This window comes from Homalodisca vitripennis, chromosome 8 (assembly GCF_021130785.1).
Source record: "Homalodisca vitripennis isolate AUS2020 chromosome 8, UT_GWSS_2.1, whole genome shotgun sequence".
NCBI classification, from domain to species: Eukaryota; Metazoa; Arthropoda; class Insecta; order Hemiptera; family Cicadellidae; genus Homalodisca; species Homalodisca vitripennis.
The window spans coordinates 31,160,067-31,185,362 of NC_060214.1; the positions used below are offsets into that span (position 1 = coordinate 31,160,067).

General features: G+C 33.4%; 1 protein-coding gene across 2 annotated transcripts in view; it reads left to right on the forward strand.

The window, feature by feature from the left end:
* LOC124367478 (transmembrane protein 104 homolog) overlaps window positions 1-24,343 on the forward strand; it is a 45,670-nt gene extending 21,327 nt beyond the window's left edge. For both annotated transcript variants that reach the window (XM_046824324.1, XM_046824325.1), the window contains 5 exons: window positions 2,690-2,783; window positions 4,481-4,726; window positions 7,966-8,135; window positions 13,486-13,596; window positions 23,797-24,343. In XM_046824324.1, the coding sequence (XP_046680280.1) occupies window positions 2,690-2,783; window positions 4,481-4,726; window positions 7,966-8,135; window positions 13,486-13,596; window positions 23,797-24,021 (846 nt within the window). In that variant the 3' untranslated portion in view covers window positions 24,022-24,343. The remainder of the gene's footprint in view (window positions 1-2,689; window positions 2,784-4,480; window positions 4,727-7,965; window positions 8,136-13,485; window positions 13,597-23,796) is intronic.
* Window positions 24,344-25,296: the final 953 nt, after the last annotated feature.

The following is a 25,296-nucleotide window of genomic DNA, read 5'->3' on the forward strand; positions in this document are numbered from 1 at the left end:
TTGATTTAAGTAAGGCGTTTGATTGCCTCAGCCACAACATCATTCTGAAGAAATTGGAATTGCTTGGAATCAAAGGGACAGCAAATAATTGGTTTGAGAGCTACTTAAAGGGTCGTACCCAAACTAGTAGAGCTCTACCACTCATCAAATGGTATCACAAAGGCAGTCAGATCAAAAGTCCTTCCAGTGCTGAGAGGTGTGCCACAAGGTTCCGTATTAGGACCAGTGATTTTCATTCTCTTTACCAATGATCTACAACAACACCTAGGAAATGACTGCACACCTCTAATGTATGCGGACGGACACTACCTTATTTTCTGGAAACCCAACGTTCAGCAGATGGCCTTGCGGTCTCATCTTATACAGCTCTCAACATGGCCATCCAATATTGCTATGGAAATGACCTTGTAGTAAATCCATCAAAGGACTAACCAGATCGCTTTTGGAAGGAGAGCATCAGAAGTCCCAACCATTCCAGATGTCAGTATTGAAGATCATTTAAAATTCCTTGGAGTAACAGTGGATACCGAACTAAATTGGATTAATCACGTCAACAATCTTAGTAAAAAACTCAACACTGGTCACTTTGTCATCAAGCAAATTCTTTCTCTCAGTAGCCTTGTGAAACAGCAAAAATAACTTACTTTTCCCTTTTTGAGTCTCACCTGCGCTATGGTCTTGCTGCCTGGGGTGGAAACTACTGCTTCAAATCTCCAACGGATACTTATCATACAAAAGAAATGTATTAGAACACTGGCGGGACTACAACCTCAGGAGAGCTGTAGAGAGGCATTCAAGTCTCTGAGGATTCTCACTGTCATTTCGCTTTACATTCAAGAAGTAATAATGTACGCTGATGGGGAGAATCTTCCAAGGACCAATGATGTACACCACTACAACACCAGAAATGTACACCTCTACAGCCTTCCTGTACATCGTCTGAGGCTTTATGAGCGAAAAACCATCATATATGGGAATGAAGCTCCACAATCTCCTACCACCTCACCTGCTGTCCAAAAGAGGAAAAGAACTCAAGATAGCACTACATCAATGGCTTCTAGACCGGCCATTCTACACGCTGGAAGAGTATCTTCAAAAAACCTTTTCCTGATGTTAATGTATTTAATGACACTGTTTATAATCTCAAAGATTGTAAATAAAGATATTCTCATTCTCATTCTCATGTACGCAGTATAGGTTCTGCTGACGAGTATAAATAAGTCTCAATTGAACTCTCCTGTGAAAAAATTAGTTATAGCTACTATCAAGAATAAGAAATTTATAATTTTCTTTACTACTTACACACAGGTAGGTTCATTGGACTTCCAAATTTGAAATTTGTGTAATTGTTAAAATTAATGGAAGTAGTTATGCCACTTAAAGGGCATAATTGCAACTAAGGATTTTTTATCAAGTAGTAGTATATAATCAAGTTGACAGTTGTAAGATATAATGCTGTCAAGAACAGCTCTTGAAGCTTTTCTTTCACTGAAGTGGTGAATAATTGGCGATTAAATTTCAAGCACAGAGAGCCTCCAAAGGGGGGTGAAGTGCAGAAAATATTGTCAGGATAGTTAGATACTTATTGTGTTGTGTTGTTAAATAACAAATCGTGTCCGTATTGTTGTAAAGTGTTAATTTTTCTCCCATGTGAACATTCTACCAATATTATCCATCAATTTACTAATGAGTAAAAAAACTGATTGAAATGATTTGGATCATTACACTGTAATTCCCTTATAACACCCCTTGTTTACTTTATTTATTGTACACTAGAATGTGAATTAACTATAATTTCTAAACATGTTTTCATTGAAGATTGTGGCTACATAAACAAGTTATCACATTCATGCTGCTGCACTTAACTCTTTCAAAAAATTTGGTTCTTCCTTTTAACTCATTGGCCTAATTGATTTTTCAGAGTTGCGAGGACCAAAACTAGCAATTAATTCAACTGAAAATGTAAAGATTTCGTATTAATGGTTTAGAGCAATTAAACTAATAAAGCTATCATCATATTTTTTTCAAAATTGTGATTCTAAGAAACCACACTACAGTTTACTTATAATACAAGAATATTTTTAAATTTCATTGCATATTTTAGTAATTGATACAATCTTTTTGTTTGCTAGCTTGTTGCTTTTTTTTATATATTTTGACTGTTTATTTACAAGCAAAATTATTTATAAATCAACAAATGTTCAATATTCTGTTTGTGAAACTGTTTCTCGACAAAAACAAACTTTTACAAAATTTGTATTAAAACATAGTTCAGTACTTGCAAAAGTATTTTTATCACTTTACACGAGACACAAATTTTGCTTTCTTACAATGAAACTACGTTTTTTAAGAAACAAGACAATGTTTTAATTGTAAGAGTAATAAACCTAAGTGTAGCTAGGCTAATGGGTAAAAAAAATCAAAAATAATATCAATAAATTATTTGAAAAAAATTAAAATTTTCTAATTCAGTCCAACAGTGACAAAGCTACATTCAAAAATTGGCATTACATGATCTGATCCATACTGAGTTGTGATCTACTTCGACAGCTTCTTATGTGTTGTCTATAAATATAGCGACAATCGTGTTGAAAAGTATTTTGAAAAGAGAACTGGTTTTAAATCGTGTTATTGTTTTAACAACAGTCATTTCACAGTGCTTGTGAGAGTTTTGTGTTCTTGTTTACAGATTGCATTTTTGATGCTGTTTGGGCCGTTTGTTTTCTTCAACGTCCAGAAGACCAAATACCTGCAGATTGCCACCAGTCTGACCAGATGGCTAGGTTTGTACTGTTTTTGTCTTGAAATATACCTCATTAAGTGTAGTGCTTTTAAATATTATATATTGTAATGTGTAACTATTGCTTTCTACTACCCTATACATTAAATACAAGAATATCGTGATAGCTGAAAAATGAAAACTTGTTTTCATTTGTATCCAATTTCCTACACGTGAAAGAGTAGATTTTGCGAAAATCTTTCCTTGAATAGGTGAGTACGTGTGTGAGTATACACATGTGTATTGGATGTAGTGAAATGATAAAACCGTGTTACCCAATTGTAGCACCTATGTAGGTACAGTTTTTAAATAAACAGATTTGTCCATTTAGAAGATTATATTACCCACCCATTAAATCATACTTGTGTCAAAAATTTAAATAAAAAATAAATGCTGTAAAAATGCTTTTTATATTTTATGTTTTTGCAATCCACTAGGTGCTTGATGATGTGGTAATTCCATCCTTTAACATTCTGAATCAAAAGTTGAGGACTACATTTAAACAAAAAAAAAAAAAAAAATTAAAATGACAATATATACTATACTGTTAAGCATGACTGGGGTGTACCTTAAATGTCAGGATAGCAAATAAAGGGCAACTTAAGTGCTTGAGTATTTGAATATAATTTTATTGATCCAAAGCATCTTAGTAATAGTTATACATTGAACACAAGTTGTTCTTACAAGGCTGATTAATACTGGAGACTACCAGACATACTAAAGAGCTGAGGGGTAGCGTGACTTACCCAGCACCATGGACAATAGGGCCAACAAAGACATGGCAGCACGGAGAATGACACCGGGCAGAACTCGTATAGGACTGGGCCCCGACTCGACTGCGCTGATGTGAGGCTGAGATGACGAGATGACAGATGAGATGAGAAGAAGTAATAATTTTGACTAAGTTTGGGTCTACATACTGAGGTGATGGTTCCCTCTCCAGAGGAGGCGGAGCCTCCCCTTCCGTGCCGTACCCCAGGGGTTCTGAGCCCTGATTGGCAAGTGGATATTTTGGGTCTACACGTGTGACCTCCAAGAACGGAACTGCTTTCCCACAGCCGGGCCATTAGTGGTGAGCCGACATCCCGGACACTGGTTTTTGGAATGTTATTTTAAGCTGCGTGTGACCTTTCCTCATGTGGTGTCGTCCTCCCTGGGAATCTTGGCTACATGAGTGTTTTTAAGTTGATGCCTAATCCAAGATAATCCTGTCTGCATTCCCAGACGCTCTTTAATACCCTGGGAAGAAATGTTAAGAGGGCCACTGTCCTAAAAGCCTCTCAGATATCTGTCTACTTTCCTAACTGACTTCTAATTTGGAGTAGAATGATTCATAACAATACCGAAGATCTAACTTTAATTATTTTGATATTTAATTTATGTATATAAATAAATGACTTTTAATGTAATTGAAGGAGGAGCTCTTCTTATCGGAAAAACTATTTTCTATTATTTGATAAAAAGAAAACTCACAGTTATCCAATAATTTGATTCTTTTACAAAAGGTGTTTTAATGTGATAATTGTGAGTTTTCTTTTTATCAAATAATAGAAAACTATTGAATTTGTTTACATTTCTTTCTAATTCTTATTTATTTGCTAATACAATTCATATAGTTTATTTTACAATCAGTATATGAACTGTTATGGCACTTATGACTTAAAAAAAATGGAATATATATATAAAATTCTTTTGTTGCAGCATTTAGCGTAATGATCACTCTGACAGTTCAGAGGCTGCTCAACCCCTCTCTACCACACAACTCCCCCTCCCCTGCGGTGTTGGGCGGGTTTCCAGCACTGCTCAGCTCGTGCGTGTACGCGTTCATGTGCCACCACTCGCTGCCTGCACTACTAGCTCCCATGCGCGACAAGCGAGGGCTACAGCGCAGCCTAGTGGCAGACTACACAATCGTACTGGCATTCTACCTTACACTTGCCGTGCCAGGTGAGCTTTGAACAGGAGTTGCCTTCATTGTAACTTTTATCAGGTCATAAAAATTCCTCTGGAATAGCTACATAAAATGTGTTATTTTCACCTAAAACCATTCATGCTGTATCTCTATTGTTTGCATGTATTCATAAACCTGATCTAAATATTTATCGAACATCACTAAACTAATAAAGCAATTCTCCCAGTATAAAATTCTACCACCTGATATTGCAACTAGGAATCTCATTGACCTCAACTAGATTCTCATAAGCTGTTTGATTTGTTTGGTAACATGATATCATACAACAGATTCATTACACTTGGGATTTATGTAGAACTAGCTGTTTCCCACGGCTTCGCACGCTTCTGGTTCAAGTGAATTATATTTCCAACGGCGATGTAGAGTTTGACCTTGTTGCCACGATCAAGAAAAATCTGTCAGAAGTGTATGTCTATAGCCATTGTACACGCACAACGCACATGTACTTTATTAAAAAGTGGTCTAACACTCAAGCTTTAAGTTCAGCCAGAAATTTACTTTAAGACAAATATACATAATAAATTAGCGCCTTCAAATAGTGTTTGGCAATTTAATATACGTAATTGTCTTGTAGTTGCAGTTTATAATGTGCAGGCGCTTTGAAAACATTTATGTTTTGCAGCGCTGCCTTGTGGTAAGTTACATCAATGGGCATAGCATATAAACCTTCCCCGTGTAAAAATATATAAACATACAGATTTTCATAACGAACGGTCAAATAGTTTCTGAGTCTATAAAGGACATACACAGAAACATTCATTTATATATATATACTAGCGGGCCCGGCGCGCTTTGCTGCGCATTTCAATAATTTTTTGCAAAAGTTGCCCGCGGCTTCGCACGCAATTTCCCGTTGAAAACAGTACACTATATTCACTTATTCTTTTTCTATCACATTCTAAACATTGCTGAGATAATTGATAGTCGTTCCATCGTGAGCCTCTTGGGCGTATTATGAAGGTATGTACCATATTCCTGCCTCTATCTAGCTGTTACCCACGGCTTCGCACGCAAATCTTAAGAACCGAAGTCCTTATATTACTTAGTAAATTTTTTTTTTTACTATAATAAATTTTAGATTAAATTAGTTATATCTCCGATGCCACGATTGAGCTTGCTTTGTTGTCTCGATCGAGAGAATATGTACACACGGAGTTTTGAGAACCATACTTCTGTCAAAAAAAACAACTAAGGTTGATTTTATAACATTCTTTATATTTGTAGCCAACGTAAGATAGTAATTATGATATCTGCATTACTCTTCTGATCAAGCATGAGCATGGTTTATATTAAATAAATATTGCAGTTAAAGGTGAATTTTTACGTCAAATTTGAATTGTATTATCTGGATAGTAAAGTCTATGTTTAACAGTGATTGCAAAAACAGTTTAAACAAAATTTGTCGTTTCTCTTAAGCTTACTCTATGCTTTAAAACTATAAGTGTAATATATGTTTACAAAGAACAGCTGATTAAAAATTTGAAAAGACGTTAACATATGTTTGCTGCAATGCATTTCTTATGGGTATTTCTGTAACCAGTGGGGCGGAATCCTGAATCGGGAAAGGGATGGGCATAGCTTATAAACCTTCTCCGTGGAAAAATACATATACGTACAAATTTTCATCATGATCGGTCCAATAGTTCACGATTCCATAAAGGACAAACATACAAACATTCATTTTTATATATATAGATATTATATATATATATATATATATTAGATAAAGATAAAACAACTGAACTAGAGTTGTTAACCTTCTCCTGGGAAATTACCTCAATGAGGAGCTTGGTGCTATAGTATTAGCAAATAGATATTGCACCTGAACGGCCACGTTGCCCTTGCATGTACGCACTGCCATACCCACTAGCACAGAGGGTTGAAGCCAACCTGGCGCCTGCCGTTGCATTGTACAGGTTCTAATTTCCTGCACTGTGCATGTGTGTTGGTGTAAAACTACTTGGTGCCTAGCCGCAGTCCTTATTTTCTATCAACTCTGACCGCCACCAACTGCTTTATCATTGGACTCTGCTTTGTGCTGCTATCTTACAGCTACTTTTGGAAGTACTATAGGAAATATCCATTGACAGTATTGGTATCTTTTGTTCTCTGCGTGTTTTCATGTCTATTGGTATATTTTTTTCACAGTTATATGCAAAAGAAATAAAACTTGTAATTTTATATGATGATACATAAAAACTTTCTTGTACAAATTAGTTCTTGTTTAAATTTTGTTAACCTCACATAAATCTAATAATACTTTTTATTATAGAAAGGATAATAATCTTTACAACAATGTGTAATAAATATTTGACAGTTTTATTGTTATATTTTTGTAAAAATAATAAAAACACAAAAGTATTCTCCTGTGTCAGAGCAGCCAAATTAATTCAGCCTATATATTTAAAAAACAAAACTTGTGGTAACTTAACTTTTCGATTTTGACTTCTTACAACACAGTTCTGTAAGAAACTTTCTAGAAAAAACGTTTAGTTTGTAAATTGATTTAACACGAGTTGTCATAAAACAGTTGTAATTTTATATAAAACTATTCAACAACTGACTTAGAGAAAACAATTCAATGTTGACACAATGTTAATAAACCTGTTTTGACATATTTCCTGTCATATAAATAAGGTGTATGTATTAACAATTTCTAATTTTTACCAGAATAATTATTTTTCCTCTTAGTGTAGTCAATCTTCTATGAACACTGTTGAGATAACTTGCAACCTCATAACTCCTAATCTTTAAACAAATATATGTGTGTATTTGGACTACAATATTTGGTAATATTTTCCAAACTAATGTTACATAAAAAATGTAGACATAAACATAATTTTTCCATCAAAATTATTTGTTTTGAACAAAGTAGTTTTGCAATTCGTTTATCATTCTTTATTTTATGAAAAAAGTGTTAAAAAAACATTAAACAATCTGTATTATTTAAAAAAGTTTTGTTCCCCACAGACCATTACAATTTTCTAATTTTTACACGTTGAAAATGGAAAAAACCAGAAATGATTAATACTTTTATTTTTTTTATTTGATATTTATAATTTTTTACGTGTGTGTTCTGAGAGGTGAAACTTATGCATTATACTACTAATAGACTATTATATAGTAAATATTATTTAATATTGTTCCTTTTATCACTTTATATAAAGTTAAGTAAATGAAGTTCATATGTCTGACGATGATTATGCAATTGCAGCGGTGTTTGCGTTCCCTCACATCAATCCACTGTTCTCACTGAACTTCGTGCCAGCTCCCGGGGACTCTGCAGAGCTCCGAGTGGCTGATTACTTCCTGATCCTCTTCCCGGTGTTTACTCTGACAGCGAGCTTCCCTGTCATCTCTGTCACTCTTCGCAACAACTTGCAGGTACGTTGTAATTCGCTGTTCTTTACAGGGTTGGGGAGAAAAGATTGCTAAGGCTTATGGCATTGGCATAATACGCATGAAAGATTGATCCGACATTCTCTTGAATCTTTGTCACGGCAACTTTTATGTACTGATGTTGTACCCTTAATGGATTGTAAGTAACCGAGGTCTATCTACAGGGCAATAGGGTCAGAGTAAATGAAAAGATGAAATAAAGTGAAAAATGGATTTGTTAACGTGACAAGGCTAACTAACTCTGACTTCTTTGCCACTTATAAAATTTAACTTTGTGAATATACAAGGTGTCCCAAAAGTCTCCCCCTCCCCCATTAACTTTAAAACAGAAATATATCAACCAATATTCTTGAGGGGATCGTTATAAGACTGAAAATCATGGTTTTTGGGAAATATGAGAACTTCACCCTTGAATCCTCACCCCTAACCTAAGTAGGAGGTTTGGGGGTAAGTTAAAACCTTTAAACGCACACCCCATCTAATGACATCTCATTATAAAGACTCTTGTAAAAGAAGAACATTGTCGCAAACCAGTGGTCCTTATCTCAATCTAGTACGAAGTGTGCCTGTCAAACACAATGACAATGAAAGCTGTACAACCTGCTGCCAAATCACCTTAAGGCAATAACAGAGGAGCGGCACTTCAAGAAAGAAGCTCGACAATGGCTACTGGAGAGGACATTCTATACCATTGAAGAGTTTCTCAACTGGAAAAACCTAATCTTAAGTTACCTATAAAATTGTTAATATTTGCATCTATGACACCATTGTATTTCTCAAAGAAATTATAATAAAGATGATATGACTATGACTATGACTATGACTATGACAATTAGTAATTTTGGTAGCAAACTACCTGTTTTAAGTAACACAAATTTTAAATTAATTTTTTTGTACTGGATTGAGGTAGAGCCTTCTGGTGTGCAGCATTGTTCTTCTTTTACAAGTGCCTTTAAAGTGACATGTCACGTGATGTGGGTTTACGTTTAAACATTTTAACTTATCATTTAATTCCTCACATAGGTTGTGTGTTTAACCCGTTTCTGCCCAAATTATTTTTTTTGTCAGATTTTTTGGTGGCCTTTGGTTATTTGCTTTATTATCAGTTATTTACTATAGTTTTAGTATGAAATATGTAAAATTTAATAATAACAATAAATTATAGCATGTCGACATATGTCGACAGTGGGCATGAAACGGGTGCAGTTAGAGAATATAGTGGGCTAATGTAGACATTTGTCGACAGTGGGAATGAAAGGGGTGGTTTTAAAATAAGTTAAAAAAATGAAATAATGATGCTTTTATTGTTCCATTACAGTATTTATGAATAGATTACATATCAGAAAGGATTGTATAAGAGATTACTTCCTCAGGAAGTATGGAAAGCCTCCGCACAAAGCACATGGCATCCAAACTTGACAAGTCTTGCACCGTTTCCTTGTTGCTTTGGAACACAGTGCGCAGCGAATTTGCTTTTGAACTGTTTCTAAATGATGATCTTTTCCACTGAATCGGATTTCAGGCAACACCCTACTGGATACTGTCTGGCTTGGCCGTCCTGCAGAGGATCGATGGCTTGTGCATGTTCGCATGTACGTACGGACAATGTAGCGGGTGAATCCAAGAAGATCTAATTGTTCTTCAGCTCCTTTTGGCGTCATTCTGTATAAAAATCCAAGCATTATTCATACTCACATTCAGCATGTATGCAACCATTGGCCAATACCACTTTTTGTTGCGAATATGAATACGGTAGGTAGATACATTTTCATCTAGCCTAACCACCCCACCCATATTCATATTGTACCAATTGACACAGTTTGGCTGTGGCACAACGATGTGTTTTTTTTATTGCTAGAGGACCAACGCTTTGCTTTCCCCTCAGGATGAACGCCTGTTGCTGTCGACGCTATAGTAAAAACACTGTTGTCCATGTATCTTACAAGTGTTATGTTGGTGTCTGTCTGTGTCAGTTATTTGATGGAAAGTACCTCTTGGTTCTTTCTTGAGATCTTGAGGTTTACGAAGAGGGGCATCCTCAACTCTGTCTACCCTTATGGTCCCTGTACCATGATATCCCCTGTTTTTTAACGCTTCAAGCAGTTTTAAAGATGTAAAGAAGTTGTCGAAAAACAAACTATATTTTCTGTCCTGTGGGAGTTCAGATATAAGATCAATGACAACTGAGCCTCCCACACCGAGCTCAGGAATAGTTGCTCCAGTCGCTTTGCCCTGATACGGTTCCGCCTTGAATAGCGTAGCCTAACCTTGTAGCTAATATCCAAACTTTATATCCGAATCGGATAGGCTTCCCATGGATATGTTGTTTCAACCCGTGCCTTCCAAAATAAAGGTACCATGGATTCATCAATGGATAAGTAAATGTCACCTGGGAAGTAACGAAGCCATCGCTCGTTCAGCATGCACATAACAGAGCGAAACTTTGGCAAACTTGTCATCTTTGTCTAATTTATCATTTTCACAGAAGTGAATGTTTTTCAAGATATCCTGAAAATGATTACGTGAAATTGCACGTGAAACTGCTTCATGATGTGTGTGTCCTCTGCCGTTTCCAGTACATTCTGTAACGAGCCATAGTGTTGTATCCTGATAGAAAAAGAATGGCGAAAAAACAGACGTATTTCATTTTTTGATGTAGAAAAGTTTATGTTTCCTTTTTCTAGGGAATATTGATTAGTGCAATAAACAATGTACTCTAACGACCTCGTCATCAAAGAACATTTCAAACAGTTCTACAGGGAGAATAATCATTTGACAAGAAATTCGCACGAGTAAACTCTATAGAGCTTACATCTGCAATGTCTTTTTCTTCCCATGTACGTTTTGACTTATTTCCTTTCACCTTCTTTTTTGTTTCTAACATCTTTTATTTGTTTTCTTTTTTTAGTTCTGCTCTCTAACGTATTTTTTACTAACTTTTCCTTGGGTTTCTTCTTCAAAAACAACACATCTACGCTTACTACACTGTCATCTTTCGTCCACAGGTTCCTCAAAATTTCTTATCTTCTACTTGTTCCACTTCTTCTTGGTCACTTTTTTCTTCAGGTATTCCACCAATTCTTATTGTAATAACCATCTTCAGTTAATTTTCTTCCTATCAGCTCACCACCAGCTCTGAGTTGGTTGCCAGATAAATGATTTATGTTGCCACTATCATCTCGTCATTCGGAATCACAGTCACTGAGGGCTGGATTATCTGGTGGCTCAATAAAAAAATGTTGGATCTATAATATTTTCACTCTCTTCCAATATATTAGCGATGTCAGCTACCGTCAACCTAAAAAAAAAACAATTTGTTGTAATGGACATCGACCCCTACCGCTGGTGCCCACTGTCGACATTTGTCGACATCAATAATTTATGATTGTAAAATCGATACCCTAAAACAATATTTTACACGTTCAACACAGTAATACGTCAATACACATATCTTATATCACTATAAATAGCGTACGGTAAATAATATTATTATTTACAAGGTTGTAATACACTTACCTGTCTATCAGTGACATAGTGAGGCTGAGAGTCAATCAGTAGAGTTGTTGACACAAAAGCACCAAACTAGCCACTGCCGCGGCGCATCAAAACTGCTAGTTCAGAGATACCAACATAACAGCGGGGATATTATCGTAAGAGTCCTAGACAATCAAAATTTCCCACAAAAAAATATTAAGTTGCGTGTCGACAAATGTCGACAGTGGGAAGAAACGGGTTAAGTTCTCATACTTCCAAAAACTAAAGTTTTTAATCTTTAACGATCCCTCCTTGAATCGTTAACAGTTCCTTCCTTCGATCAAATTAACATTTTGGTAAATAGTTATTTTTAGATTTTTAACAATAAATATGCTAATTTTAACTAAAATCCCCTGTTATATATTATATTTTTTGCATTTGGTTGATATATTTCTGCTTAAATGTTAATAGGGGGTTGAGACTTTTGGATACCGAGAGTCAACATAGATGAGTATTAATTCTTAATATTACCTAGACTAAAACAAGGAGCTCAGACAGAATCTCATGTTATCTTTGTTTTCATTTCCTTCAGTTACTATCTTCTGCTGGAGCTCAATTGATGTTTTGCTAGATAACGTAACAAGTTTCCTCTATGTATGAGGTAGAGTCAAGAGGTTCCCAGAGTCCTGTTGCCACATCAGATTGCATTTTCCCAAACTACTAGTCAAAGGACTTGTGGATCTTGGTTATTCTTTCACAGACAATCTCATTAAAGGCCGAAAGTAGCTCAGATACTAGCATCTGCAAAAGTATTTTAGCTGTAGGGTCAGAACGCACAGAAAGTCAACTACGATTTTCATTTACACTAGAGACTTATTTCGTACCGGAAATTGTAATTTTGTCATTTTTAGACTTTTAATGTACAGAACTAATGAAAAATCTTTATGCTGCAATGTTAATCTTTATACATTATTTATCCTTAAAAGAAATACGAAATCTATAAAGTGTTCTTCTGATTGATTAAAGAAATTGACATGTAATATTTTATAAGAGAAGTACTGCTACTGGATTATTGTAGTACTACAATCTTGCTAACTTAGTTAACAATAATATAAAGATTAGTTACTTGAACGTTAATGTGTGTTACAGTTAAGGATTTCTTTACATAATTTAAAAAGAAACACTCCATTAATAATTCAATTTTATTTCTGTGAGACCTTTTGTTTTCAAAGAAAACATCATCAGACTCACATTACCGAAATAAAAGTGGTTAAAGTAATAATATAAATAATTTAGTTCTTAAATAAAAATATGTCATTCAAAATACAAGAACATACAATTTAAAGGCCAGTAAGTATGTACAAAAGGAATATTTAATTGGATTAAAACGGTAATGGTAAATTTTGGAAAGGCCCAGATTTATTATTTACTATATCATGTTGGTTCTTTATAAACATTGAAACATTTTTTATTTTGGATTTCTTTCAATAATTTTACTTGTGAAAAACAAAGTCCAGTTTGAAGTGCGTGTTTTGCCATGGCCAATATCTCTTCTTGTGGGTATTTTAGACATACTTTTGTTCTTTAACTCTTTTTTTATCCTATTTTTTGTCTAACCAATGTATTTTAAATTACAGTTGTCACAATTAATTAATTTCATAAATTCCAGATTTTTCTTCATATATTTTATTCTTTGGATTTTCTATTATATTTTTCAGTTTAATTTTGGAATTTCTTTACTGTTTAAAATGTCTAGTGTTAATACTTTACTCAAACGTAACTTTGTTGCAGTTAAGGATTTCTTTACCGTTCAAAAGGTTTAGTGTTATTAGATTGTCTGAACGTGACTCTGTCTGTACAGTCCACAGTGTCTTCCGGGAGGACCAGGCTGTTGAGGTTTGTGATACTACCCCTGATGGCTGTCATCCCTCCAGTGTTTCTGGCCATCAGCATGCCTAACCTTGAGTTCTTGGTATGTAGCATTTCACCACTTCTTTTATTGTTACAAGAACTTAATTAAGAGTTTGGATAATGTTACAGTGATACTTCACACAGACTTGCCATAACTAGTGGAAGAGAATCGGTTAACTTTCTTCCAGCTAGCAAATTAAGAGTCTTTAACCCTACATCGGGCGCTAAACGGAGTTTTCCTCTGTGTATTTTTTTATTATAAAAAATAGTACTACTTTTCTGATGTTGGCAGTCGTTTCCCGCAGTGTACTTCACGAGCATCTTTCGGGGAAGCGAAACAATAGCCTCCCGCTTATGTTTGTCAAAATCTGTCAGTATGACGTCTACTTCCGTGCGAAACTGGACGATTCCTCCGTGAGCGCCCGATGTTGTGTTTGTAGTGCTTGGACGAAATCTCCGTGAGCGCCTTATTGTGTTTAGTATTTATGGAGTAATAATCCGTGTGCGCCTAAATGTGTGACGTGTTATGGTTTCTTTTTAAGTTTTACAATATCTTTTATTTGAATTTTGTGAAATGGAGAATGAAGACGAGAGTACCCGTGTGCTAGGGAACATTTCAGTACTGTTTATGGAGTGAACATTGTCGTTATAATAACCAGAAGGAGGAAAATGTTTTGAAACTTTGTGTAGTATTAAAAAAAATGTTTAGTAAAGAATAAATTTTTATTTCAGAGTAATAATTTACATTGCATTGTATAATAACTCAAGAATTGAAGTAAGTTGTTTTTGTAAGAAGTTAAAAACTAAGTTAAATTCCATATATTATTACAGTAGGTAAAACATTTACAATTAATTGCATTATTCCTTAAAATAAATCATGTTGTTACTATACAATAACATTTTTTAAGATGTTGTTGAATTTCTTATTTGGAAAATTCATTACATAAGTGAGTAATTTTTATATAACTTCTGAAACTGAATATATTACATTGTAATTAAATCCATATGAATATTTAAACAAATAAAAAACAGTTTAAACTACTATGATACCCATTATTCGCTAACCTGGAGGAAACCTCCGTGAGCGCCTGATGGTGTTTCTAATTTTAAGCGCCTGATGAAGGGTTAAGCTGCCTGTCTGTAAGAGGAAAGAGTGATAAACTTAATGTGCCATCTAGACCCAACAGAGTTCTCTTCCAAACAAAAATGAGAAATAATAGAAGTTCTTTGGCTTGTTGAATTAGCCTAAGATTCATTTTGCTCTTTTGTACAGTCTGTGAATGACATCAAAATGTGTACTATTGCGCTGGATTTGTATTTCAGTCTAAGCATTGTACTAGAAGAATAAAATTACTTTCTTCACTACAAAACGGTTCTACTGTATTCAATATTTTACATACTGAAATAAATTAAACGCTGCAAAATAATTTCAAACTATTTAATAGTGGAGCTAACGTGTCAAGATCTTTATTCAACATTTTACTTTTACTTTTTTTAAACAGAACTTTACAAAATAACTATAATTGGGTGAATGTTAGCGAAGGATGAGCGATGAAGACGAAAACATTTAACTTCTCTTTGTCTCTCGGAACAGTTTTTCAAAAACTAATAGAGGTACAAATTTGAAATTTTATATGTAGCTTTTCATTTCTTTATAGGCAACATCAAGTTATGAAGATGGTAGATGTCTCTCCAAGAGATTTGGCTGAGCGTTAGTGAAGCTTAACTTTCCATGAGATATTTCAAGAATGGAATGAGCTATGGTCTTTGAATTTTGCTTATTTCACTATCCCTCAAAATTTTTTTTGTTATGTCTATAAGTCTCTTTGTCTTGTTTTCCATAGGATATATATTGAGATAAAACATACATGACTTGAAATTTTGTTTAAACCTTCATTTTGATGTAAAGATGAACATTAATAATGATGTACATTAGGGTGGACCGATGCTTCTAGGTGTCGGAAGAGGCGACTCATCTCTTGTGAATTACATTACTGTATTCTCACCCCAAACGTTGTTAATTAAATGATTATGATTAATGATTATGATTATGATGTATTTTCAATGAAATTAGGCTGAGCATTATTAAAGCCTTAGGGAATATAACTGAGGCATAGACATGAAATATGTATCAACTTATACTTAAACAAAATCGAGGTCGATAATGTTGTGTGCATCTCCATGGGATTTGGTTGATTCCTAGTGAAGCCTGTTGTTACAATTGCTATAACAATTTTCAAAGGGAAAAATTATGAATAACAAAGATTTTTGTTTAGCAATAAAAGAGATTGAGGAGGAAATCAATAAAAAACAAAAAATGAGAGTTTCTATAAGTAATAATAGTGCATCTATATACGGTGCTCAACTCCTGTTCTCCAAAGCTCTATAAACCGATCTAATGTAGGAAGTGACGAAATAAATTTTGAAGATAAGGCTGTTAACACTCCTAGATATATGGATCTGAATTTTCAAGTAGAAGCTTTGACTGAAAAATGTAATAAGCTTAGAACAAAGTATGATAGAAAAAGATGAAATAATTAGTTTGAAAACGAATGAAATATCTTCTATGCTACAAGAGGAACATAATACAAAAGACTTTCAAACCCAAATCCTAATACGGGAACTCAAAGAAACTAAAATAGAAAATGAAAACCTAAAAACTGTTATAGCTATGATGCAAAAGGATTATACTGACCTAGAAAACAAATTTAAAAATACAAGAGAAAATATACACTTAAATGTTTAAACTGCTTTCCATGCTTAGATCAAGTCAGGACTAATTCTAATCTTTCAATGAATTGGCAAAAACCTACACATACATCAAAAGTTCAAATGGAAAAACATTAGTTCCACAATTTATTGCCAAAACAGTTTTGAGGTTCTGTCTGAGGACAATAGTGAAGAGGAAGAAGAATTTAGCAACACTCCTGATACCATAAACTCCCTTAGTAAAAGAACCAAAAAATGTAAGTAATACCAGGAAAGTAAACATATTGAAGAAAATCTCTGCACATACTCATGTATCTCTGGCTGCAAAATCCAAATTACTAATAATGGCTGATAGCCATGGGACAAATCTCAGTAATCTAGTGCAGCAAAAGACAAACTTAAATGTAACTGCAGTTGTGAGGCCAGGTGCAAAGATAAATGGGGTAATTAAAGAAGTAGAGGAACTTTCAAGTGGTTTCAATGAAGATGATTTTATTCTTGTAATAGGAGGCACAAAACAATGTTGAAAGCACTGGAAAAAAGCATATCTTGGAAGAGTTTGGAAGGTTAATGGAATGTACAAAGAAAACAAATCTCATTGTTGCGACCTTGCCTATGCGTCATGACAAGCCAGAATTAGACAGTAAAATTGATACAATAAATACGGAACTAACTACCAAGATTTCAAATACGGACACAAACATTAGACTACTAGAACTTCATCTATTACCACGTCATCTATATACCAACCATGGTATGCACTACAACAAAAGAGGAAAAAGAAAAATTGCTGAAGAAGTTTTGAGAACACTGGAATACTCTCGCTCCACTCTGACTGCAACTACGACTCCACAAGTTGTAAGTGAATCTCGGCCCTCCCATTCTCCTCCAAACACTGACTACCCTGCTGGAATTGGACTAGTGACCCCTTCAACTGCACCACGCATTCCTGCTATAATCTGTAGTCCTAATCTAGTTAGTGATAAGAGTTTTTTAGAAAATGTAGAAACATCAATGAAGGAAATCTAATATCTGGAAAAAAGATAAACAGTAGTATAAAAATAAAGGATAATAAATGTCCCGCTATGCTACATTACAACATCCAAGGTGTTAAGAGCAAAATTGATGAACTAGAGTTGTTAATAACAAACTGTAAATATGATATACAAATAATTTGCCTTAATGAACACAACATAAAAAATTCTAATCAAACTTCTTTAAATAAATTAAATGGTTTTTAAATTAACTGACGGATTTTTTTTAGAAATAGATCTAGGGGAGGGTCTTGCATTCTAATTAAAAACCATTTACAGGGTACTCCTAGACCGGATCTCTCAATCCTAAATGAAGAGTTCATCTTTGAAGGATCATTTACAGAAATCAAATCTCTGAATTGTTTAATTGTGGCAATATACAGAACACCAGGCTACTCAATGACTAACCTCTTTATACATAAATTAAAACTTTTAATGCAAATACTTGAAAAGGACTCAAAAACAAAAATTTGTAGCTATTGTTTCAGACTTTAATATAATTTGTTACAAAATGATAAATTTTCAGAATCATTTCAGGATTTAGCAAAACAATTTGGATATAAGATAAATAATAGAGAACCAACTCGAATAACTGATACAACAATGAGTTGTATAGATAACATATTAACCAGTTTAAAATGGGGCAGTAGCAGTGTTCTCAACACAGATCCTGGCCTCTCAGACCATAATGTACTTATCGTTTCCTTACCATACTCAAACAATTCTCAAAATTATAAAAAACCAACAAAAAATATCAGAATATATAATGGAGACAATATCATTTTGTTTCTTAATAAACTTAGACCGTGAAATGAATGAATTCCATTTCCTGGATTGTGTAGAAGCAAATTATAAGTGTTTTCTCCATAAATTTATATCTTGTAATGAATGAGGGCTTTTCCTTTAAAGGCTGTTAAAGTAAATAATATGAAAAAAATAAAATGGATTACGGAAGGTATAAAAACGTCTGCTAAGAGAAAAAGAGAGTTACATGTTATAGCCAAAACAAACAAAGATCCAAAATTCCAAAACTATGGTTAAGAACTACCAAAAAATGTTTTAAAAAAGTAGTAAACAAAGCAAAAATTATAGCAAATGAAAAGTTTATAATCAATGCAAAAAATAAGTCAAAAGCCACTTGGGCCATTGTGAAAAAAAGAGCTAGGAGTACAATGTAGCAGGGATGACAAAATCATTTTAAGCATTAATGGCGATGAGATAAGAAACCCCCGTGCACTTGCTGAACAGTTTAATGGCCCATTTTGCTAACGTTGATACGCTACTTATACCAAAAACAGTACAAAACACATAACATTGATGCTAGATCAGTAAACAAAACTACCAGAGTTAGATTTTCTTCATTTTGTATCAGTTACTGAGGTAGAAAAAGATAATTCTTAGTTTAAACAATAGTAAGGCATGTGGCTGGGATGGCATACCATAATCTTTACTGAAACTTTCGTCCAAAATAATAAGCCCAATATTGACCAGGATAATAAACCAGTCATTCCTCTTAGGACATTTCCCAGATAAACTAAAGTTGTCTGAAATCATACCTGTATATAAAAAAGAAAGACTCCCCTAAGGACATCTCAAACTATCGACCTATCTCTTTATTGAGCAACATTTCAAAAGTCTTTGAAAAGGCAGTACATTCTAGATTAACAAAATTTTAGAAAGAAACAAATTAATATGTGATGAGCAGTATGGTTTCAGAAAGAACAGAAATACAGAGTTAGCTATGGTTTCGTTTGTAAAATAGTGTTTCAACTTCCTTGGATCAGTCAAAGTATACCGCAGGTATATTTTGTGACTTATCAAAAGCCTTTGATTGCGTAAATCATAAATTGCTCCTCTCAAAATTATATCAAATTGGAATTAGGGGTCTAGCTTTGGATTATCTGCAATCATATCTAAATAACAGGAAACAAAGAACCATTTATCAATGAGGAATTCGCATTAGTCACATCAGATTGGGTAAATATTCTGTATGGTGTCCCTCAAGGCTCTATTTTAGGGCCTACCCTTTTTCTTATATACATTAATAATTTACCAATCGACATACCAAACAAACAATTTATTTTATTCGCAGATGATACAAATGTTCTTATTACAGAAAAAAACTTTTTCAATATGGAGGAATCTATAACAAGAACTCTTCAGTTAGTTAGAAAATTGGTTTTAATTCTACTGGACTTCTGTTAAATCAAACTAAAACCAATATAATAAATTTCAGACCTAGTAACAATGGTAATAGCTTTCTTAGAAAATTCTGGATTAAATCTAGTGGACTCTCACAAATTTTTAGGTATCAAAATTGACAAAAACTTAAATTGGAAATGCCATGTAAACCACCTTGTAAACAAATTGAGTTCGTTCCGATTTGCAATGAAGATTTTAGTAGAATCCGTATCTATAAACACATGTAAAATTGTATACTTTGCATATATTCAGTCAATTCTTAAGTATGGTATAGTAATATGGGGATCATCTCCTGATTTAAAATAAATGTTTTCATGGCACAAAAAGCAGTGGTAAGAGCAATGATGGGAGCAAACTTCAGAGAAAGCTGCCGTCCTATATTTAAAAAAGCAAAAATACTTACACTGCCATGTTTATACATATTGGACATTTTTAAATCTGGTCCACAAACATCCAAATATTTATAGTTCATACACAAACCAGCATACCTATAAACACCAGACATAAGGATCTTTTGTTGTTTCCAATAAATAAAACTACCTTATTAGAGAAAAGTCCTTTATATATGGGTATTCGTGTGTACAATAGTTTGCCAACACCATTAAAACATCTTGAAGAAGCTCAATTTCATAAATGTATTAAAAAAAATATTATTGAAAAAAGCCTATTATAGTACAGATGAGATATTAAATGACAAGACAATTATATTTTAAATAAAATAAATTTATTTAAACATCCCAGCACATGCACAAGCATAATAAGTGTGTATGTTTGAATACTTCTGTTCTTACTTTTAGGAAATTTCCACTGTTTTACTTTTAAATTTAACATTGTTTATTAAATTATGACAATGCACCTGTTTGTATTACAAATTGTAATAATGTTCAAATGTAATGTGCAATAAAGACTTTGACTTTGACTTTGACTTTGACTTTGTTACTCGAGAGATATCTGGAGATCAAGCTATACAGTCACGGCCACCAAATAAGGCGGGTGGATGGATTTGCGCTGCTGCGACGTATGGGACCGGTGAAGAGGAGGAAGGTCGAGAATCGGTTGCTCTCAGGCACAAATTGGCAACGCTGTGTGCACATTGTTGCCTAGTCCAAGCGTCGCGCCGCGCCGACGCGACGCTGCAGCTTCCACGCGGATTATTATAAACCTCATTATCGGTTATTATAAATCTTAGAGACTCATCAGACAGTGAAAACAGCGACAGTGACTGTGACAAAAATTAAAAGCAAGTAGCTCGGAACCACCAAGTGATCATATCAACCACGGACTGACATAATTTCACTGTGATTATGTAACAATATGTACTAACAATGTCACTTGTTTAATAATAATTACTTAAAAATTTTTCTTTATTATTTCTATTACTACACGTGTTTAAAATGTTTATATTTAAAATAATTTTGCTAAGGATGGCAAAGCAGATTGTTTTAAGCATGGTTAATTTTATTAAACTTAAAATGTTTATTTAATTTTCGCTATGATTACAATACAAAGTACTATAGTTGAGTAATGATAAAAATAATAGAAAGTAAAGTATTGCTATTAAAAAAAAGTTGAGTAGAAATTTTGTGTATACGCACGGCGCACGCATCGCTCTGCGTGTTTGATTTCAATAATTCAGGTTTGCACGCATTTCCCAGCGAAGTTAGTAAACTGAGAAAAATTTGTTTGGAACAAAAAATAAAGTTTATACCTTTGTCTAAAACTTTGCCACAGGAAAAATGTTCCTAACCAAAAAATAAAAAACTTCCTCGCTTACTGAAATATTTAATACACCATGTTAATGAATTAAAATTAGTTTGTAGGTATTTAGTATTTCAAAATTACATTTTTGTATTTACATACAAAAATTATATACCGTTATCATCAGCGGTCTCTCCTGAAGCCAATAATACGATTTTCATCTTTGTAACTTGTAAGATGTCATCAGAATCTCAGGAGAAAGTAAACAATATCAAGCTTTAAAATGGACACAATTCAGGGATTATTCTATTTCACGATGTTTGCACAATCTGGCAACGGCGCAATTCCACCTACCCGCCTAATTTGGTGGCCCCGACTGTAGTGTTGAAATTTGAATGAAACTTCATGTATAAATAGGCAAGATCGAGTTTGTTCATGATGATTTTCCTTGTGATTTGGCTGAATGTGAATTGACTACCAATAAAAATAAAAATATTTTACTCCTCAGTACCGAATAATTAAAAAAAATTTTCAATGGAAATCATTGTGTGGATGCCTAGGGTAAATTAAAAATCTTAAATGACCATATAACATGTTAAAACTGTATTTTACTATCTTATATTTTAGATATTTATTTGCCTAGCAACAATTGCATTTATGCCAGATCTACCTCTAAAAATACAATTATGTGGATCATCAGCTTGCCTTGGCCACTCTGAAATTTAAAGGTTAGGCCTTGTCACATAATTTTCTTGAATTTCTTTATCACTATTTTTATTCAAAAATTTGTCATCAAAGTTACAATCATTAAAAAGTTTAGTTTTTACTTCCATTGAGTATGTTCTCCAAAAAGTTAACAAAATAAAGTTTCAGAAGAGAATAATGGCATTTTACCCTGACATCATTTCAGATGGCAACTAATCAAAACAAACAGTCAACAGATAAAACTGTAAACTAAATCGATTTGAGACAGTCGAATAGTATAGATAATTGCCAAAATAATCTATATTGGGAATATTTTTTGGCTGCAAAATATGAATTTAGCATGACGGGCATGTGCCCGTCATCGATAATAACATCGACACTTACTAATTACGGACAATATATCGAGAATGAGGGTTTGGGGTTAAAATTGGAATTAAACTTCATTTCTACATCTAGGCAATATCGATCTCCCTTCAGTGGATATCCTTCATTTGGCTGTTAAGGATATGCCCATTGGCTTCAAATAATGGGGAGAGAGATGGGTAGTCCAGAGCGACAGGAATCCACCTGACTTGGTACAGGTAACTGTTAGTATGTTTTGGTGGTAGTTAGATGAAGGCAACTTTTCGCACAGTGGGATGAACCTTTTCCCACAGGATGCCATTGAGATAATGCTCCTAGCCTCAAAATTTAGCAATATCTGTTCTGGAATACGTGATATGGATACTTCTACTCGTAAACTGTTATACAAGGAAGGAGTACACCACACAACGTCTAGCATGATAGGATACGCTGAAATTGCATGCAAACTTTCAAATGTATAGTTTATTTTATTCTTGAAATGTCCTGCGGATGTATAGACAGACAGACAATGATACAGAAAAGAAATCTTTAAATCCAAAAGATTATACTGTACAGACAAAAGAGAAATTTTGTCCATCTATTGAGTAATAGGTTTCAAGGACATCAACATATAATGTTTCGTCTATGTAGAAATGAAGTTCCATGCAAAATCTACAAATTAAATCTTTCTCGAGATATGTTAGATTTCTTAGTAATATTTAAATAATAAAAGTTTTAGTGACAGTTTAGGTAGGGGAGATACTACAACACAGAGAGAACTTATGTCAAATCTTGTCACCAATTTTTAACATTAACTTACCACTCTATTATTTTTCTTTTTACTTCCTAGATGTGTTAATATGTAAGAAAATAAAATCTGGAATGGTTGTACTTAGTTTATTTACGAATCGATTTATTCTGCTATTTTCTTCTTGCCATGATGTTTATTTATAAGACCAATGTAAAAATGTTTGCTAATGCACAGCCAAATCCCATGGAGTGACATGTACCATTATCGCATGTGTTGTATATATAGAAATGAAGCTTAATGTAAATTTCAAGTCAATAGGTCAGTTCATTTTAGAGATATCGTAAGAACAGAAAGAGAGAAATTAAATTTGTATAGCCCTTTGTGTTAGAGGCTTTGCAAATGCTCAGCCAGTAATTATATTTATGTTATATCAATCCTGTCACAATAAAAAAATAGTAATAGTGATTCCAAAGAACATTAAAGTACAAAGAAATTATAATTGTTTATTCAAATAGATTTTTCTCCTAGAGAAACAATCTTCAGCCCTATATCACTACACTATATCACTACAGGACTTGCTAAAGGCTACTCTGTTTAAATAATATTTTTATATTGATATCCCAAATCAAAAATTAATTTTGAAAAATCAATAAAATATTCTAGGATAAAAAGTTTAGTTTAGTAAGTTTTTAACTTCATTTCGTTGTATCGCTCTTTAAATGTAAATTGACATAAAAAAATGAAAAAAAAAAATCATTTTGAAAGAAACATTGTTAATTGTTATCATTGAGAAATCTAGAGTGAATACTGAATATTTTAGGTTGGTATCACTGGATCTTATGCTGGAGTGGGTATTCAATACATCATCCCAGCGGCACTAGTGCTTGCGTCGCGCAAGAGTAAGCCACGTGAACTTGCAGAGATGGAAAACCCTTTCACCTCCCCCTTCCGACACCCTGCTTGGGCCATCCTGGTCATCGTGTGGGCACTGGTGTGCATGACCTGCGTCACCGTGCACATTGTCCGGTCACACCTGCATTCCTGAGCAACGTGTGGAACAAAGGTGTTATGTCCAAGCGTGGAGAGGTAACAGAGGTTCTAAGTCCATGGATGGAAGGTGCTAACGCTTTTACTCAAAGAAGTCAATATATTTAGGTTTTTGAGGAATGAAAAGACGTAATGTCTGATTTTATTTTATTAAATTAACAAAAGGAGGGAAATATCATATCCCTCTGAGTAGTAAAATCCAAAATTGACGTCAATTATGTGTAAGAAATGGGCTCTAAACATGTGTAATGGAGCTTTATTTTAATAGAAGCACAGCAAGTTATGGTTTAAAATGTTGAACCGTATCTCTTGAAGGCTTATGTACTAATTTTTTAACTTCAAAGACTTTTAGGATCATAGTATTTAAGTGAGTTTCAGTGGCATGTCTTGGATTTTTGTTAGTGATAAGTAATGTGCTGTAACAATGAATTTAAATATTAGTTTAGTGTAATTATTAATTGTTATATGTATACTTTTATAGCTATCGTAAAAAGATTTTATAAAGTAGTATAAGATCTACTCAGCATTGGTTTCAGCCAAAGCTTAAATAATAGTTATAAAATAATAATCTGAAACAATTACAATTTATTACAAATGATTTAAATATCCATGACAAATCTTAAAAGTGAGCAATTTTATGATATGATTCTCCATGAAAATATTTGTAGTACAAAGTTTGCTTTAAAAAATCTCTTGAAATAAAATGAGCATAATAATTTTTGAATTTTAATGCTTTGATGTTTACTCAATCCTGCTAAGCAAGTAACTAGTATAGTTTTATTTTATCTGGACTGAATTGTAGAGCTATTTTATACTTTTATTTGTCTTGTATTTGTTATGTAATTAGCAAGCATATAATATGTCTTTTAGTCTACTATGATATTTTATATTTTTGTATAATTTTCCTTTATTACGTTTCTTAGTTACATAATAGTTACATGTATTTTGTACTACCGCAATGATTCTAAAGATAGGAGATTGTGTTTAATTTTTCATACTGGTTGAAAACTTAGCAAAACCTTAACTTTTACTGTACATTTTTGTATACTGGTAAATGTAGAATTTCAAATTGATATAACCTATACATGTTGAATTCAAATGGGTCTAATATTTATTATTTGCACACAGCCAGCAGAATATTTAACTAAAAATAACAAATTATCATATGAGCATAGTTAATAATAATAATAATAATAATATTACTTATTTTAGTACAAAAATGTATAGAAGCCAAACAAAATGTTGATGGTTTTAAATGGCGATATGTTAGTAT